Source organism: Bombus bifarius, unplaced genomic scaffold (assembly GCF_011952205.1).
Source record: "Bombus bifarius isolate JDL3187 unplaced genomic scaffold, Bbif_JDL3187 scf7180000007978, whole genome shotgun sequence".
Taxonomy (NCBI): domain Eukaryota; kingdom Metazoa; phylum Arthropoda; class Insecta; order Hymenoptera; family Apidae; genus Bombus; species Bombus bifarius.
Genome location: NW_022884363.1, coordinates 2,385,728 through 2,399,575, shown reverse-complemented (window position 1 = coordinate 2,399,575; position 13,848 = coordinate 2,385,728). Strand labels below are relative to the sequence as shown.

At 33.9% G+C, this 13,848-nt stretch overlaps 1 protein-coding gene across 4 annotated transcripts in view; it reads left to right on the top strand.

The window, feature by feature from the left end:
- LOC117204396 (circadian locomoter output cycles protein kaput-like) overlaps positions 1-13,779 on the top strand; it is a 94,826-nt gene extending 81,047 nt beyond the window's left edge. For 3 of the 4 annotated variants that reach the window (XM_033441749.1, XM_033441750.1, XM_033441748.1), the window contains 9 exons: positions 4,468-4,816; positions 6,173-6,433; positions 6,534-6,684; positions 6,775-6,886; positions 7,037-8,255; positions 8,531-8,581; positions 8,668-8,711; positions 8,856-9,008; positions 9,099-13,779. In XM_033441749.1, coding sequence (XP_033297640.1) covers positions 4,468-4,816; positions 6,173-6,433; positions 6,534-6,684; positions 6,775-6,886; positions 7,037-8,255; positions 8,531-8,581; positions 8,668-8,711; positions 8,856-9,008; positions 9,099-9,185 — 2,427 coding nt within the window. In that variant the 3' untranslated portion in view covers positions 9,186-13,779. Of the gene's footprint in view, positions 1-4,467; positions 4,817-6,172; positions 6,434-6,533; positions 6,685-6,774; positions 6,887-7,036; positions 8,300-8,530; positions 8,582-8,667; positions 8,712-8,855; positions 9,009-9,098 lie in introns of those variants that run through there. The other variant, XR_004487082.1, reaches the window with a different exon arrangement.
- Positions 13,780-13,848: the final 69 nt, after the last annotated feature.

The window sequence follows — 13,848 nt, the reverse complement described above, 5'->3', positions numbered from 1 at the left end:
ACACATATACACCGACACGCAACTTCTTATCCCGTAACGAAACAAACGCGAATCTTCACGATTTAAGTCACATTCGTTCACATAGGTTCGCATTTTACTTTATCCGGAAATCCTATCTGTTTCTGTCTACAAATTCAGAAATGAGAATCCCGAACTCTTGAAATGTCATTAGGCGGGAGTCTATGCTACGAAGATTTTTATATTATTACACAACATATTTTATACGAACGTGAAATAATATTCGATATTTACACGTTTCGTGTTTTCATTCAAATATTTGATAACGTAAAACCGTGTTCCTTATATATAGTTCGTAACGTTAGAACGTAGAGTATAGTTCAACGTAAATTAACGAGATGTTAACGTCGTCGTTTGAAGAAGGAACAATTTGTACATTGAAAAAAAAGCTAGATCTTTCCATTTTCGTTAATCCACTGGAGAAAATTTGTTAACAAGTTGGAGAAATAGCCTTTTTACAACTAAATGGGTCGAGTTAGCCTTTCGGTGACTTAATAATACCAAAAGCATTTACTGCCTTACGAAACTTCCCTTTGTACGATTGCGGTTCTCTGCGATGCATTAATAAAGCACCGAACCAATTGCAGTTACGGTGAAACGTAGCTCGTGCCAAGGGTCCGGAATTATCGATCAAATGAGCATAACCAGGCCGCCATGGTAACTGACGTGCACCCGCAGTACCTTTTCAACGCGTTATGTCCTTCTGAAAATTCTATATAAACGGACGATTTCATCTGTCAGAAATCACTATATACATCGATTAACGAGTTTTTCACATTTAATCTTCTACCGGTATGTCGCAGATCAACTCTGACGAATATAATATATGTACATATTTTCTTCCGTAAGTTCCTCATCTCGCTATCAGAGACTTCTCATCAGCTGCCTTTGATATTCTCCCAATACAAGACCGATCAAACGTTGCTGATTATTTACTTATTGCATATTTATTAAGAATCTGAGTAGTCCCCGAATTTTTATCCCTAATTTTAACTGTAATTTTGTCTACCTAGAAGAAAAAATTCTTGATATCTTAGATCACGTACATTTATAAACAACGGTGCTCTCATATTCTCCTGAAATTCGATAGAAAACGTTAATGAAACTGTAAATGATGCAAATCGACGATAATTCGTAGCAAGGCATCGTCGAGCAGTATTATATACGTGATATTTCAATTTTAAAACAAACGATTAAAAGCATGAAAAGAGAACTGCCATACGTTTTTATACGAACATAAGGAACAACTAATCAGTGTTATTTTTAACTATGCGAATGATATAACGAGGCTGCAGCATGTAGCGAATAGCGTGTTTGCGTAACGAAGAGGAACATCGATGAAAACGAAACATTATCTTCCCCTTTTTTGGTCTATCGTTATACCGGTTTATCCCGTGTTCCTGTATTTTCGGCCTTTTTCCTTTCTTTTCTTTCTCTTCTTTTTTTTTTTTTTATCCTTCTTAATCATTCATTTGTCATTCTTATGGGAAGTAACTAGTTAGCTACGCGATTCGTGCTCGCTTTTCAATCGAATTGTTTACTGCACGTGTTCGGATTCGGATTATTTCGAACAGAATCCGCGGGGTTTAGATGAATACAAATACCGTGGCGTGTGTGATTTCAAAAGACAAAAAAAAAAAAAAAGAAAAAAAGTGAAAGAGGAATTGAAACGAAATGGGAAAAAATGTTGCCATGTGGAATATTTCAGCGTATAATAGAAAAGAAAGAAACGTCGCATGCAACGACGAAGAGGAAGGAAGCAAAAGAAGGGAAGAATTGCATTGTAGGAGTGAAGTTTTACGTGGCACGTGTTCCACGCTTTCCTCTGACATGGGAGGTTGAAACAGTAAAAAAATTACTCGATCTCAACGGCAAGCGCAGTTAGTTATTTTACAAAAAAATCACTCGGAGGTCGATAAGCTTTTTTTCCTTTTTTCTTCTCGTAACAACTCGATAGCCTGTCGATGGACATTTCGTTCCTATTTCAAAGCGCTGTTTCGAACAGAAAAAGAGAAAAAAAAAAAAAGAGAGAACAAGAAACATAGTAATAAGATACATCAGAGATTTTCCAATATTTTTCCTTCGATTTTTTCATAAAGTAGAGAAAACGTTATTTAAACTTTATAATTCGCTGAACGTTAATTGTCGCGTATTTCTCGATGATGAATCTTCTTTGGCAAAATGATAAATACAGTGGCGTTGAATATATTGACATTTCTTTCTGCCTTTTCGTTTTATTTGTATCGTTAAACGTTCTTAAAGCTAATGTTGCACAACTTACTCGTTGACTTCGCTTCGTTATTAACTTCATAACCGGTGTCCTCTAAGTGAAGGAACATGATGGAAATAACGAATAAAGTTTCCTCTGGAACTTTACATTATGGTATCCCGATAATTACGGAAACTGCGATTGAGAATATTTTTAATATGGAACATCTCGGTTTTCAATCTCATCTCATGGAACATCTCGGTGTTCTATCTTCGATGTACAATCGCATCGTTAATAGGTAAACGCATCCACTGCGTACGTTTCGAACGATACGAATTTATATTTGCATACGATTGTACAATGTGTATAAATTAAAATAAATTTTACCACATTGATGATATAATCCTAATTATCATTAAAAGAAAATAGTCCAAGGTTTTTTTCGAGTTATAGATTTAACGACGATAAGAACAAGCCCGACTGTAACTTAAGTATGGAAAAATGCACAGGCTATATACCTAAGTTACAAAAATATACAAAATTTCCAAAGCAGAGAGCTAGTTACGGCGTGAAAGAAACCACGGTTTTTTAGGTTCCGTCTCATTAATCTCGCTCGTAAAGATATAAATTTACATAAACGTCTGTAACGCTACACGTTGCGTACAAAGCCGATCTTTGTAGATTTTTTGAAAAAGACGATATAGAAATAGATCTTGAGCGAAAATTATCCGTACGAGCACACGGCACAGTAATAAAAATCCAATCAGCGGTGAACGTATTAGACTCAGCTCGGACGACTCGTCCCTTTTATCAAGCGTCTTCGTGCTTCATAGCCGCCCGAGCATGCTACAAATGCCAAAGGGAGAAGCTGCAACAAGTAGCAACAGGCGAAAGAAAGCAAAAAGCAAGCCACCATGGACGACGAAGCTTTTGCAGCTTCGACGAGGAAGCAAACGACGAAGACCAAACTCTGAACAGAGTCTGGCACCGTGAAAGGCAAAAAGTCCTGTTCTATCGATCCACGTGGTTCCGTAATAGAGGAACCTTCGTGGCGTTCCAGATTCGAGCATAACGATAATTCGACGCTCGAGCGTAACGAACCTGATGTTCGGCCGAGTTCCGACTTCGAAAGCGTAAGGATACCAGAAGATGGTTGAAAGAAAGAAGAGGGCTAGAGCCAAGAGGTGGGAAATGAAGGGAGATGAAAGAGGCAGAGACACGAGAGACCAAGAGGAAAGAAGAAAACGAGAAAGAGGAGGATCGAGAGAGAAAGGAAGAAAGATGGTGGTGGTGGAGCGAGGAGTTGTTTGCGCGGGATCCTCCGGGTTTTTTAAGAAGATAGTCACAATCAGCCGGTATTGTTCTCAAGGAGAAACTCCCCGCGGTGAAAACGAGCCCCGTCGCCGACGTGGTGCACCGCGTTTGCCACGATTAAATCGCAACTCCGCCATCGAGATGCAGGAGGAGACCGAGCAGGAACGCGTGGACGTGTAGCCAGTTTCAACGAAAGCGTTCGTGGAATTCGACGGAATCGGGATTCGAGCGGAGAAAAGCTACAAAAGTTCCAATAATAGCGATTGGAGTTGGATCTGAAGCAAGTCGATTGGTTTCGTTTGATCGTAGGTGAAGTTTGATAGATAGATTTGAGCCTAGGTATAGTCAGTTGAGTACAAGGTATTTCATTTTTATTTCTGTTCTATATTTCAGACGATATTCTATCGATATTCTATTGGCGGTCAAAATGCAGTGTTAAATACGGAATAGAATTAATTCCTGCAAACAGTGCAAGTAAGCTGAGGTCCGATAATTTTTAAAGGAAAGTCGTTTGTTTCGAAGTGATAAAGATATACAACATTTGCAAAGTATATGATGTAATAATTGCGAAGGAAGAAGGTGTACAAAGAGCTTGAATTTTCTAGAATTTCAGCTTTCAAATTTCAATGTACTCTCATTTACGTGAAACCAAGCGATGAGATGAATAAAGAGTACTCGTGCGATCAATTTTTGAAACCAACTTTTCCCACATTTTGTTTATTTCATTAAACAGTTTTAGTTGAGAAAATGAAATCAAGCGAATAATTCTGCTTAATTGTAATTATTATATAACTCAAGATGTTCCATACTCCTAATCCTTCTGTATCAATCTTTATCAAAGTATTAAACATTGATGTCTCCATCAAATTGCAGAAGAAAGGGATCGATCGATAAACACTTTAAAAAATATACGTATGGTATTGCAGGCGGATCTTTTAGGACATTCGCTGTACACCTTCATCCATCCCAAGGATCACGAGGAATTAACGAAAAACCTCACCCCGGATGAGATGCAGGGATTGGTGTCTTCGTCTACGCCGCATATCACCGATGGGGTGAACGATAATTCCAATTCGTCGGAAGATTCGACAACACCGAAGAACGATAGAAAACAATTCAGAGAGCAGAGACGTGGCTTTGAACTTAGAATGCTGCATCATACTGCATCGAGGCGCGAGCACACGCGATACGAATGGTTCGAGATCTCAGGAATGCTCAGGCTGGCGGATGCTTGCAAAAATTCCGATTCGAACCCCAATCGAACGAAACATCGAGGTAAAGACGTGTAGTGAAGTTGATTAAGATACCGTAACAGCATTCATAATCGTTAAAATTGAGGCTCGTGGGTGTAAGTTGTGTTCTTTTGGCGAAAATGTCCCGATATTTGACAAACATCCTGACTAATTTCATAAGAAGTCGAACAAGACACTGACATTAATGTACTCTGCCATTCATAAATCGCGAATCACTTTGCACGTTCAAGACAGATGTATGTGAAAATGTTGTAATCACAAAACGTAGTAAGTACTTAGCATGATTTAGTTCTCTTTATAGTATGCGTGTTTGTTAAGAGAGATTTTACACTGATCCGTTTTACTATGCTTTATTTTTTACATTAGCAGATGTTTCATCACTTACGGATAGGATGCTTATGGTGATTTGCTATTAATAATTAATCGCACGTAACAGACGAGACAGGATGTTTGCATGGCCATTTTTCAATATTTACGACTAAATGTCGATCCTTAATAACAAGCTTGTATATTACCTAAAATATTAAACTTAGAATCTTCTTCCAGAAGACACGACTTATACCCCTGAAAATATAATTTTTATACTTTTATACTATTATGAGAGTCTCGAATCTCGGGAATAACAGTATTATTTAGTTTTATCAATAATCTACGCTATATAACAATAATGTAATTTTTGTCATTACGATTTATTCATATTCTATTCGATAAATTATACTCATTCGTACACGAAGCAAATAGTCCATGGATCTTGATTGATTCGAGGCAAAGACGTGTCGAATTTCTTCCAATTCGGATTCTATGGGACGATGTTCCTCTTTTATCACGACACGTCGGGACCGGTAACGTTGGTTTTGAAACGGGTATCGCAAATATTTATCCTAGCCATGTATTTAAATTTAGACCGTCGCCTTCGTCGGCAAAAGGTGTAGGCGTAGAGTCGCAGATCCGTTCAACTGTGTAGATTCTCCGCTTTTAATCTCGTGAATCTACAGATTAGAACACGCATAAATGCATGCAGATGCGTCTTATATTTGAATACTATTCGTTGCTTTCCAATTGTTACCTCACGTTTTTCAATGATACCGTACGAGCAGAATTATATGGAAATCTGGAAGAAAAGATCTATTGCACATTTTGGTGAAAGTTGAATTAACAGCAAAGTATGGGACTCTGTTGATCATTTTAATAAACACAAGTAGCAGATACTTTCCTGACCAGAAGAAACACATTAGACTTTTGAAACTAGCGGAGCAGTGTAGCTTAGAAAACACTTATCTCCAAAATGTATTAAATCGCGCTTTAGTCGCTGGACCATTCGATTCCATGCAATTTGTATTAAACGGAAGATACCAAGGATTCTAATCTTCTTTTACAGAAATCACATCAACCAGCAACGATATCGTTTTTGTGGGTGTAGCGAGATTGTTGATGAGGCGGCCCATTACCAAAATATCGATCATAGACGCGAATAAGGACGAGTATATCACTCGACATTTGGTGGACGGCCGGATCATTTACTGCGATCACAGGATATCGGTAGTGGCTGGTTACTTATCAGAGGAGGTGTCGGGTATGAGCGCCTTCGGTTTCATGCACATGGACGATCGTATCTGGGCGATGGTTGCACTACGTCAAAGTGAGTAGGAAAGCTTGCATTTTTTGCAATCCTGCATTTTTCTTCTGATTTTTTTCAGTAATTATTTTACTTTTCGTTAATTAATATAATAAATTTATAGTGTACGATCGCGCGGAGACTTGCGGATCATCCTGCTATAGACTAACTTCGAAAACGGGCGAATCCATTTATTTACGCACTCATGGATATCTAGAAGTAGATAAGGATTCGCAAATCGCAGTGTCTTTCGTATGCATAAACACATTAGTATCGTAAGTATCGCGGTATATCTCTGGGATGACGCGAATTTTTCTTTTCTTAAATTTGTTACAAACAAATTTATGGTATGGCTATTACGATAGGGAGGAAGAGGGTGTCAAGCTAATGAATCAAATGAAGAAGAGATTTTCTGCTACGATCTCTGAGACTATGAGAGCAATGATTCAGAATGGTGACGATGCATCGATCGACTTGGTAATTTACTTTATAAATTTATGCGTAATGAATGATATAAGATTATATGATATAATGATAATGAATGATATGAGATAAAGAAATGGAAGAATATCATTGAACTAAAATAATTATTAGAAAATTATTAGAAATATTTAATCATACTTGCAGGGTTCAGATTCGCAACATTCGAGAAGTAGTGTGGAGGATCCCTCGCAACTAGAGGATGCAATTACGTATCTAGTTAGCGATTTATCGTCGCCTCTTCCGGAGGATCGCCTCACAGCATCGCCTATGCCAAACGAACAATACGTAAAGGCTGCAATGATTTCGCAACATTTACCGCCAGCTGCTGCTCAAGCTCGGAAACTGGGCATTAAAAAGATCAATCATTATTTGATGGTACAAGGCAAAGGAAGTCGGAATCAAAAACAAGAGTCAAAAGCAAATAATAATAAACACGATTCCAAAGAGAGGCAAGACAAATCAAAGTCACCTGAAGAAAAAATAACGCTACGTGAAGTAACAAAACAGCACAATCTTCATGATAATTCACAAGACAACCAGAGTTCACCACAAATGAACAGCATAATCACCACAAATGAGTCGACTGCAGAAACATATATAAGTACCCAACGAGATTCTGGAATGTCTCATCTTGAGGCCTCTCAGAATGTGAATATTTTGAGTCCTACTGCTGCAGCTGTCAAAGTCTCCGCAAATGTTTCAAATTCGCATAATCTATGTAAAATTAAAGTTGAACGTAACATGGATACATCGACCGTGGATTCATACATAAGTACTCAACGAGATTCTGGGATGTCTCATTTTGAGGTCTCTCAGAATGTGGATATTTTGAGTCCTACTGCAGCTATCAAGAACCCCAAAAATGTTTCAAGTTCGCATAATCTATGTAAAATTAAAGTTGAACATAACATAGATGCTTATACGCACCAACAGAAGCCTGTGATGGATTATGTTGAAAATAATGTCGATAACAATATTACATCTGACTCGAAGAATCTTCCACTGAAGAGGATATATAGCGACGAAGATACTAATACAAGTTGTAGTAAAAAAAGACACAGTAACGTCCCTTACGCGTCATCTGACTCAAGCGACGATCAACAGAACGTTTCATGCAAGTCTTTTATTGACCAGGAATTTTCAGAACATTCATCGGACTTCAATCAGTACAACAATATAAATCCTCAGTCGATAAATGTTGCGGAATCTCCGAATTCAATTTTAAACGACGTCGTTATCGATTATGAACAACAGGTGGATTCTAGCGTACCGTTTATATCCCCACATTTGGATGACGAATTTAACCGCCTTCAGGATCTGAAGGACGATCCGTTGCTGAATCCAGGCCTGGGCGCAAATCCAGGTACCGAACTGAGTAAAGTAACGCTGCATTCATCTACAAACAAAGTAAACAAACAAATTATGTATATTGCAAACAGTGGGTGATACTTTTTTCCATTTATATTTCAATCGTATTTTGTTCAAAATATGAAAAGCTTTCTGATAAAATTCTATAATTTTAAAATGGCAAAAATATGTACACTTAAATGTCCAAATCTTTCTCTTATATCTATTACTTTTGTGGTTTTTTTTGTTTACGTTAGGTTTCAATAAATGATAATTTAAAATCTTTTCCAGATATTATAATGAAAATAATTGATGATTTAAGATATGTACCGATTCTTGAAAGTAAGTATATATATACTTATTTATTATACAATATAAATACGTATCCAGGTGAATTTTTCAAATTACTTTTTTTTTTAATATTTCAGATCCCTTCAATGAAACGCAAGTACAACAACTACCTGATAACAATGTAAGTGTAGATTGTTAAAAATGTTTGGTATAGTATTACAGAATATATATCGATTATTCCGAAAGTCGTCCAAAGCCAAAAGGCACGGACTTAGAATAAATAAAATAAAATAAAATATATCGATTATTATTAATTTTATAATAGATTATCAATAAAGAGATAAAAAGGAAACATCTCCAACTCATGAATAGCATAGCATTACAAGAATCGGAGCTCAATAATATAGAAAGAGACCTGAAAAATCCAGTTTTACGAGCAAAAAGGGAAAGTTTAACACCACAAATGGGGTCCATACAGGTATGGATAAAAAAACAATTTCTAATTATAATCTTCTTAATGCACTTTATTTTTAAAAAATTAATCGCAACTTTTTATTTTGAATTTTAGGCAGAACATAATAAGCAGAAACAAATTCTTGAAACACTACAACAAGATCATATGCAAATAAACATAAAACACAATATTGGTGTATAAAAATTTTCGGGAATGCCTACAACACAGTTTCAAAAATACTTCTAAATTTAGCAAATTGTTCCTTTAAGAAGGAAAGTTTTATTTCACCAAGTTCATAATAATTAAAAGATAAGTATACTGAGAAGAAGTATACAGTTGGTAATGATGTGCGTGTTGTTGCACATCCATCGCACTGAATATTCCAATGAAGTTTACAATAACTTATTCGTCTATCAATGACACAACGATAAAGTGAAAGAACATGTAATAACAATCCAACAATATAGCGAGGTCGATTTCCGTTCTATGATTTAAGAAGAGATAATAATATTTATTATCAGAGACATCTAGTGAAAATAAAGTGTCAGTTGAAAGAATTTCAATATTTTGTTTTCAAATTGAACTAAGAAGAAAAAGCATTGCAAGTAGAAAACAAACTATTTAATTAAGATACTTTACGTCGTGTGTATGCAGAATTTTTAAAACGCACTACACATCGCCTAATGTTTGGCGTAAATATGAACAATTTATGTATTGTAAGTGGTGAGCGTGTTTTACATTTTTCAAGGTCCAGTGTTGCGCAGTTTTCAAATTTTATCATAGTAAACTTGTGTATAGTGTAAAACCAATTTTGGATGGACACACTATTTCTTTAGCCTTCAGGACCGTTTGTGCTCACCCGTTGTTCTCGATTGAGAACGAAAACTATTTCTACGTCGAATAGACTAGAATATGTATATGTATGAATGGATTTCACCAATTCTGTTTAAATTGTACTAATTATCGAAATTCGATTTAATCTATACTAATAAAAGCAAGATGGTAGTACAAAATTTCTGTTTTGAACGAAAAAAACTATGTCTTTAAAAAAGAATATATTATAAAAGGAATATTAGATACATAATTGTATGTAGCTTTTATTATTGTTACTTGAAAATAGTAACAATCACATATTAACTATAAACGTTTCGACTCTTATCGATTTCTTTTTTTCCTAAAACAATTTCTAAAATTGTGTGGATTGCTTATTATTTCTCTATTCATGTATATACTACTTGTGACATACATATGCACTTTTAAGCATTTGACGCATTAACTCGTTATTTTTACAAATTTTTTGAGAGAGTTCAATTCCATTGTATATATACGTAAATCAATGTTATATTTCGTGTTTGCGATCGTCATTTATGACGAACTTTTAGATTTTATTGGTCTCATTATCCATCCATAAGTAGCATAATCAGGCAAATGAATTTGCCATTGAATGTAAAAAGAATGTTAAAATATACAAAATGAAATTGTGCACAGGAAAAATTATACATTATGGACGTATTCAATACATATGAATAATATGTATATCATTTTAGTCCCATTTTCCTATGTACAAGTATCAATAAGGCTGATAGATTGTAAATAAGAATTTCGAATATTTTATTGATCGTATTACCGATTAAGGAAATACGTTTCCTTTTAGGCCGTTTTCTTCTGTTCTTTGTGTATTGTTCATCATTCATTCATGTTGTATATCTATTTACAGTTCATGTGCTATTTCTTAAATACACTAAAGAGTTTTTCATGCTCCTACCTACTGATACGAGTTATGATGATAGGTAGGATTTTAGAGTCGTAATTTACAAATAATCTTCTAATGTTCATGCAACCATCACCCCTTTTTCAACGTAAATTCGTATTTTGAAATATGACGACAAAGCATTGTACAAATGATATTTTTTAAAGTAACAATATTCGAGTAGACTCAAATCAGAGAATACAATTTATATTATTTTATGTGCTTGATGACTTAGCAAAAGTTAATATAGATTATGTATTTATCCTGATTATCTTTGAACGATGCTTTGTACAAATAAGATTTATGAAATTACGAAAAAAGGGTAATTATCTGCGTATAATTATCTACATATATGTGTATACATCATGTTCATTGTAAAAAAAATGATCGTTAACTCGTTTTTATGTCATTGACATCGATGTCAAGCGTATTGAGGTAGATCGTCGTTCTATTTTCATTTTCATCTAGCGTTATGATATATAAATGTATAATATATTAAGAAAAGTATAATATATTAAGATATAAACTATGCTCATTTTTATGGTTAAGAGAGTTCGACTATTCTTACCTCATGATCGCTTGACGTTGATAAGAATCTAAACTTTTTTACATACTATCATACTGTTAGTAAAGATATAAATGATCCCGCGTGTAATCATTATATTATGGGGGTGTTTAGTTAAGTGAATGGCAGATTTTCCAATTTGTCATTATCATCATAGTACAAATAGCAAATTTAAAGTGTCTATGTTTAGTGTCACTCTTGATCCCTTTAATTTATCAAGCAAATTGTTCATATGTTTTATGATTCTTGGTGATGCATTTTGTGCTTAGCCACCGTGCTCATGTTTTGTATGTCTAAAAAAAGTATGCATAGAAATGATATTTCTACAATTAATTGTTATTGAACCAATTACAAATTGGTTAATTTATGTAGTATCTATTATATCTTGTTAATTAAAAATATTATAATACATATAAGTGACTTTTATGTGTTTCTTGAAGCCTTGTAATAAGATAACAATATATAATTCGTATTTATATGAACATTTATTAATGGCAGTGAAAGAATATGTAATAGTCATTTGGTATGAAAGAAAATTACAAACCTGCCTCATCAAATAGAAATCAAAATCTTTACTCGATCAGAAAATATGTTACAAAATGAACAAAACGTGACATAAACAGATGGCACTACAGGATTCGCTATATATTTAATCTTATAATACTGTAAATACTACCTTTATTATATTTTATACTCTGCTGTTTGCACATTAGTGATTTTTACAATTTCTTTCTGTAAGATAACATAGCACAATTCAACACGATTGTGTTATACATCCTTCTTGTACATTTCTATACATATATCTTTACAAGTAAAATGACAATTTTCGAATTATTGTATGATCGAATTACAATATTGATTTGCTGTGCAAGCAATGTCAAAAATTTTTATGTAAAGCGATCGTCTCTCCGTAATCTTGTTTGTAAAAATGGAAACGAAGAAGAAGAGAGATAGAGAGAGGGAGAGAGAGAGGGAGAAAACGAGAAAGAAAGGAGGAAAAAGAAAGTTGAACTTTATGATGACAGTATTACGCTTCTGCGTAAGGTAACCGCATAGTAATATATTAATCATTACTTTTTAGAAATACTGAAAACTAATAATTTAAATTAAAATCTCCATCATGCAATATGTGAGTCGTTTTCTATTGTCAGATATATATATATATTCTTCTTTTTTTCTTTTTTCAAGCTTGCACAGTTGTACTTTGACACGAAAATTGGAAATATTAGTTCCTATTCTTTTTCTCATTTCACTATGTAATGAAATAAAAACGACACATATATTCGCATTCGTATTGTGTGTACAGAATTAATTACCGACTAAGCATCATTGTACAGGCTAATTTAGCTTTTAACTTCGGTGCTCTCGAAAACTTATCGAACACTATGTAAATTTCGCCGTAGCTATTAGGATACCTGCGAATGTAATTCGCTTTTTATGAGCTTCTTTGAAGAGAAATGCGCCTCCAAATTATACTACACTTTGCACATTACATGAAAGCATAATAAAAGTTATATAACTGTTTAATTACAGTTATCGTATATCTTTATTAAGTACTTTCACATTCATATATGTATATGACCTGAATACTTTTATATTAATTTTATATCCACGTTTTTATGTATATATATTTATACTCAATTCGAATATGTTGATATTGGTGAATGATAATCAAAGCAAGGTGTTGAGAATTATAAGAAACTTGTAATATTGGAGGTGTATAGCTCTTCGTAGATTGCCAAAGAATGATAGAAAATATAACTGAATTCCGTTTCTCTGTTTTTTCAAATTGAGAAAAAGAATTGATATTACTGTGCACGATGAGGAGATTCATGCAGAAATTTATAAAAATGTTTACAGTCGCGTTGTTCAGTGCAGCATAGATATTGAAATGAATGAATCTAAAGACAAGAGTTTACCATGTATACAAACATTAATTTCGAGGGACTCGTTTTCCGCTGTTTAATGAAACAAAATTAAAGCAAAAAAGATGTTAAACATGATTGAATTAAATTTTTGTCTTTTTGTTTACATGATTAGCATTAAAAATTGGTCTTAAGATTGTATATCTAGTAGATCGCATTCTTGCAGTAATCATTTCCTAATTTTTGTTTCCAAATAAATTAAATATGATTAAATGATAATACAAAAACGAAACACATATATAGAGAAGCATAAATAATGGGATGAAAAAAAGATAAATTCTTAGTATATTCAATACTGAAATATTATAACAATTGGAATAATGTACACGTATAACTTGTGTCAAGACTGAATTATCAAGACTTTGTAGAAAGCATAACATTTTTGTAAATAATACTGCCTGGGATAAATATATGTAGAAATTATATGAAAAAATTGCAAACATTGCAACCCTCGTTCAAATATGTATTTTAATCCTAATGTCCTGTCTATTTCATAGCATCGATATGCGTTCCTCAGTATATTTAATTGTTTCAATAAAAACAAAACAGAAAGTACAGTAAGATAATAAAATATTTAAAATGATAAGTTTATATTTATTACATAACAGGATCTTAAAGTAACTG